At 33.3% G+C, this 6,269-nt stretch overlaps 1 protein-coding gene across 1 annotated transcript; it reads left to right on the forward strand.

Annotated features, from left to right (window-relative positions):
• Window positions 1–3,558: 3,558 nt before the first annotated feature.
• LOC124912162 (AAA-ATPase At5g57480-like) lies at window positions 3,559–6,020 on the forward strand. Its single transcript, XM_047452724.1, has 2 exons — window positions 3,559–4,585; window positions 5,385–6,020. The coding sequence occupies exons 1-2, from the start codon at window positions 3,559–3,561 to the stop codon at window positions 5,891–5,893; spliced, it is 1,536 nt and encodes a 511-aa protein (XP_047308680.1). The 3' UTR covers window positions 5,894–6,020.
• The last annotated feature ends 249 nt before the right edge of the window (window positions 6,021–6,269 follow it).

The raw sequence follows: 6,269 nt of genomic DNA on the forward strand, positions 1-6,269 counted from the left end.
TATACCTTGTGTCTAAGTTGGGTAGACATCTAGTTTAGACGGCGTCTAACTATGCGCGTCTACAGACGTCTAATCATGCGTCTGTTCAGACGATGTCTAACTACGCTCGTCTACATGCTCTTTAGACGTCTTTCTAATAAGTAGATGTCTAACCAGACTTAATTTGCAAGTTGCTTAAGCAAATATTCGTCTAAGTACATAGCTCTTTTAAACGATTAATCAGACCAATTAAGACCTCCATCTATACATGTATGTATGATTGTTTTAAACATCAACAGTTTTCCCTTCAATTTGTGCATGTTTTAAGAACTAAATAGTTTTGAGGTCTTCAAGACCAAAACATTTTAAGGAAAGAAAATTTAGTCTGAGGAGTGGCTTCATGAACACATCTTCCACTTGCTGATCTTGTTAGAGCATATTCTTAGAAGAGTATGCTTCCAAATTCCTTCATGAAACTGATCTGTTGTACCTACAAAATACATATTTACAACTTTTTGGTACCCACATTCCCTTGGATCATCAGTCCATCAGTCTCTTAAGAATCCATATTTGAGTTATCCTGATAGATTTCTCATGTTGTGTTGTGATTAATGCATATGACTTAGACTTAACAGACTTCTTTCTACTAGCAGCTGAACTATTAACCTTAGATGATGGTTTTTGGTTAAAACTTCTTGACTTTTTATCAGGTTTTGTTTTGTCAGACTCACTACCTCTTCCTTCCTAGGTTTCATCCAGCTTATAATTGGCTTGACATAAATAATCTCATCCTTTAAGGTTAAGTCCTCACAGCTTGGATCAGTTCCTTTATTTGTTAGACTATCCCTAATAAAGCTTATAGTCTTAAGCTTGTCTTCCACTGGGTTTAACTTCTTATGAGACTGATCTGGGATAACCTTGTTAAATCCTAAATCGGATTTGCATCCGGAAGGCCTCAACGCACTTATTTGTTGTCTGACTGCATCTCCTGACCTTGTCAAGGAACTGACAACATATGTCCACCATTAGTTTTTAGAAAACAATGTTTGAACCTTTTCTTTGAGATTCTCATTCTTAGATGAGAGCTCAACCACATTATTTTCAAAAACATATTATTTAGAGAGTTGAGATGAAGAAGAGTTATCAGTTTCATATTTCAATCTCATTTCATTACAAGAGTCTGAAAACTTCTTGTACTCAATGACCATGTCATTAAGTGCAACAGTTAATTCATCTCTTGTAAATTCTTTAGAATAGAAATCAAATACCTCTGATTCGTTTTCTTCTTCTGCCATGAAGCTTGTGACCTCTTCATCCCACTTGGCTTTGCTGTCAGTTGTCATGAGAGCCTTCAGCTCTTTCTGGTTGTTCTTATTATTTTCATCTCTCTTTGGCTTCTTGCACTCCGACTTGAAGTGTCCTAGTTTGTCATAGTTAAAACACTTTAAGTTAATCTTATAGTTATTCTTATCATCATTGTTATTATTTGAAGAGCTTGAGTTAGAATTGGTCTTCTTCATGAATTTTCCGAATTTCTTCATGAAGAGAGTCATGGCATCGCTACTGATCTGCTTTGCAGTAGTCTTCACATCAGTGGCAGCAGGTGGCTCCTTAGCCGTCACCAACGCCTTAGTTGCAATAGCCGACGTGGAAAGCTCCTCTTCATTCCTAGAGTTTATCTCAAACTCATAGGCCTTTAGATCGGCTAGTAGGTTAAAAAACTCAATCTTGTTGAGATCTTTAGACTCCTCATCGCCATCGTCTTGATATCCCACTCCTTGGGCAGAGCACGAATGACTTTGATTGCAACCTCTATGTTGCTGTAATTCTTGCCCAAGGTGGAAAGAGTGGTGATAATCTTGTTGAATCTCCCATCGAATTCAGACATCGTCTCTCCAGGACGCATCTTAATTTTATCAAATTGTTGTGTGGCAACCATGAGTTTGTTCTCTTTGATTTGCTCGTTGCCTTCACAGAGTTGATTCAACCTCTCCTAGATTCAAGTGCGGAACTGTTTGTTAGATTTGAAGGTTTAGACAACCGAATGCAAATGACATAAAGTAAAGAACATAAGGAGTTTTATGAATGTTCGGAGATAAAACTCCTACCCCTTCTTCCACAACCGGAAGGATATCCACTAAAGACTTTGAATCAGATATAACTCATTGAGCTAACTAACTTTTTGTTGAATATAACAACCTCTTTTCAACTTACAACATTGATATTTCTCACAGAGAATATAATATGTAATTACAATATAATCACAGTTAGACAGATAGATAATAAAAGATTTTCATGAGTGTTAAGTAGTTGTTCGTTTGTTCGTTGGTGTGAATTTTGATCGGTTGTTCGACCGTTGTCCTTGAGCTTGTATTTATGGTTGAAGTACACCAACGGTCGAATGTTCTTTGTGTATATGTGGCATGTGTTCGTTGGACGGCCTCCTATAGTACGAGAGTACAACATACTCAGCAATTTGGATCGTGGTCGTACTGAACATGTAGCACGCCGAATATCCTTTGATTTCGTCTTGTACTGGGAATATATATTTGAGAGATATCAGCGTACGTGACATTCATTCATTTGATGGAATTAGCTGGCTTGTCAGACTGCTCAGAAGAAGGTGGAGCAGAAAGCTGAGAGATCGTAGTTAGACGGATGCTTCCTTCAGACAACTGCTAAAGCGAGGCAAGAAACGTTCTACTTTAGACCGGGTCTAAAGGAGTTAGACTACTTCGTCTAACTACGTTTTTCTACGTCTAAAGGAGTTAGACTACCTCGTCTAACCATGTTTCCCTTTAGACCGCGTCTAAAGAAGTTAGACTGTCTCGTCTAACTACGTTAAACGTCTAAGACAGCCTGCTTCGGACCGCGTCTAAAGTAGCAAAGTTTTTTAGATTTGAACGTACACAAAAGAAGTAGACAACTTAACTTGATCATAACTAAGTTTTAACCTAAATATCAAAATAAAGTTAGCATTTGAATAAACTTATTTTTTTAATTTATTTTAGTTGATTTGAAACAATATTTCATTTTACAAATGAAACTTTTAATTTTTGTATTATAACCTTTAATATTATTATTATTATATAATATTCATATATTTATTATAATTTTATTACTAAAAAAATTACACATAAAAATAATATAATTTTTCTCTTTATATAATTTAATTTAATTATAAATATATTATTATGTTTGTTCTAATATTTATTTTATTACATTAATTAATAACATTTAAACTAAATATATAATTCACATACAAATTTATATTATAATTAAGTTTTATATTTTAATTAAATTTTCATTAATTATATAATACAATAACTAAAATAAATAATATTAATAAAATAATAATTTATAATAATAGATATTAATAATAGTTAAATAATAACATAATAATAATAATATAAAAATCATATCTAACAAAATCATGTATTTTTTTTTTTGTCTGAGATACAAAAGAAATAAAATATACTTTAATAAAATCATGTATTTTAAATTTTGTGATTAAAAAAATATGAATTAAAGTCATTATAAGGAGACACTTCACACATCTTTTTCCCTCACCCCCAAACAATGAAAGAATTCTGGACTTCCTTAGCATCCTTCATGGGTGTATTTGCATTTTGCCAAACCCTTCTCCAAACAATAATCCCGCCGGAGCTCCGTTTCCTCTTCGCCAAACTCTTCAGCCGTCTCTTCAACTGGTGTTCATCCTACTGTTACTACGACATAACCGAAATTGACGGCGTCAACACAAACGAACTTTACAACGCCGCCCAACTCTACCTAAGCGCCGCCGCCGCCCATTCCTCAATCGGAACCACCCGTCTCACTCTCACACGCGCCGTCAACTCCTCCGCCGTCACCTTCGGTTTATCCAACAACGACCGATTAATCGACATCTTTAACGGCGTCCCCGTTCTATGGGAACACGTCGTCACCCACCGTCAGTCCCAGAATTTCTCATGGCGGCCGCTTCCGGATGAGAAACGTGGGTTTTCTCTTAGAATCCGGAAAAGAGAAACAATTTTAGAACTTTATCTTGATCATATTATGGAAAAGGCGTATGAAATTAAACGGAGGAATCAAGATCGGTTTCTTTATACAAATTCCAGAGGGGGGTCGCTTGATTCTAGATCACATCCATGGGAATCGGTTCCTTTTAAACATCCAAGCACATTTGAAACATTAGCTATGGATCCTTTAAAGAAGGAGGAAATCATGGCGGATTTAAAATGTTTTGCTAAAGGACAGTGTTTTTATCAGAAAACTGGTCGGGCTTGGAAAAGGGGATATTTGTTGTACGGTCCGCCGGGGACAGGGAAATCAAGTATGATTGCGGCTATGGCGAATTACCTCGGATATGATATCTATGACCTCGAACTCACCGAGGTGCAGAACAATTCTGAGCTAAGGAAGTTGCTGATGAAGACGAGTTCGAGATCGATTATTGTAATTGAGGATATTGATTGCTCGATTACTCTTACTAATCGGAAGAAGAATGAGTGTTCCCCGGACTTCAGGGGACCGGCGGTTGTTCACGGTGGTGGTGGTGGTGGAGGCGCCGGCGATGAAGGAACAAACTCGATTACATTATCAGGTATGAAATGTATCAATTTATTAATAATGTTCATTTATTAAAAAAAAATTATATTTAAGAAGTTTGAGTTTTTATTTAATAAATAAATATTAGATTTTGTTAAATGACATCTTTGCATTTCATTAATTTTTTTTTAAACTCCTATTTCTATATTTAAAAAAAAAAAATACTTTTTGAAACTAAACTTATTATAAGTCTTTATTTGGATAGATCTAGTTTATATTGGTATATTTGGTTAGAAACACTTTTTTCATAATAATTGATATGGTTAACTAATTTAAATAAAATTTGCATTTATTTAAATAATGTTAGTGTAATTTAAAAAAAAGTTAGTTTTTGTGAATAAAAGATTTGAATATATTAATATATAATGATAAATTATATATATATATATATATATATATTAATTAATAAAATTAATGATTTGATGGATTATAGTGTTTATGAAAGTTATGTTTGATTATTATTAAATTTTTAAAAAATGATCTTAGATATATATATTTTCAAATTCAACTCTAAGATTCAGTTTTATTTAAAATCAAAACTAGTTTGAGGAAAATAATAATTAAATGAACTACTTTGATTTTAGTTTGAATTTGAATTAGGTTATTTTATTATATTTGTATAGGTAAACTATGACTTATTTATTACTCATTGAATAAAACTAGTTTATAACAAGATTACAATTCTCTTTGGTTTTCTATGCAATTCTCTAATTTATTAGATAGCTTAAGTTGTCATTGGTTTAGTAATTGAGGAATGATGTTATATTTAATCTAATTACAAATTCCTTCATTAGGGTTGCTAAACTTTACCGACGGTCTTTGGTCGTGTTGTGGGAGTGAGAAGATATTTGTATTCACAACAAATCATGTGGAGAAACTCGATCCAGCATTGTTAAGAAGTGGAAGAATGGATATGCATGTCTTCATGTCTTACTGTTCATTTCCGGCATTGAAGATTCTATTAAAAAACTACTTGGGATTCAACGACGGAGATTTGGATGAGAATGTAATGAAGAAATTGGAGGAGGTAATAGTTGCTGCAGAAATGACTCCAGCGGATGTGAGTGAAGTTTTGATTAAAAACCGACTTGATAGAGATAGGGCTGTCGAGGAATTGATAGGGGCGTTGAAAATGAAAGTGGTTAGAAATGGAGAAAAAAGAGCCCAAAAGGTATTTGAAGAAGAAGAACAAGAAAAGCGAACTTTGGACAGTCCTAAAGAAGGGATTGAATTTCAGAAGTTGGAGAATGTTGAAGACAATGATCTTAAAAAAGAAGAAAAGGATGATGATGTTGAAGGGTAAGATTGTTTGTTTAATTATTATTAATTTTGTGAGAGGTTATGAATTTTATGAGTAAAATTGAAGAGAAATTGAGAAGCTTGTAATTTTGGGGATTGGCTAGTTGATTTGAGATGCATATTTGATGGAACATATTCTTTTATTAACAACTACAATATTCAAAATTTCCAGCTAAAGTATAATATAATATACAAACCAGAGCCTCTTATCATTTTGATGCCTCTTTTTTACATTGTTGGTAACTATTACTGAATTTATTGAGATTTTTCCAATTAAATATTTTAGTTATTTTAATAAACAACATTCTGATGTATTCTTCTTCACTGCTCTAACCTAGTTTATGTTGCATATCATATTCAAATTAGTATTATTTTTTTTT

This window comes from Impatiens glandulifera, chromosome 8 (genome assembly GCF_907164915.1).
Source record: "Impatiens glandulifera chromosome 8, dImpGla2.1, whole genome shotgun sequence".
Lineage (NCBI taxonomy): Eukaryota > Viridiplantae > Streptophyta > Magnoliopsida > Ericales > Balsaminaceae > Impatiens > Impatiens glandulifera.

Coding starts and splice junctions, on each gene's coding strand:
- LOC124912162 (XM_047452724.1), top strand. CDS start 3,559: ATGAAAGAATTCTGGACTTCCTTAGCATCCTTCATGGGTGTATTTGCA. Junction 4,586..5,384: donor AAACTCGATTACATTATCAG/GTATGAAATGTA, acceptor TTCCTTCATTAG/GGTTGCTAAACTTTACCGAC.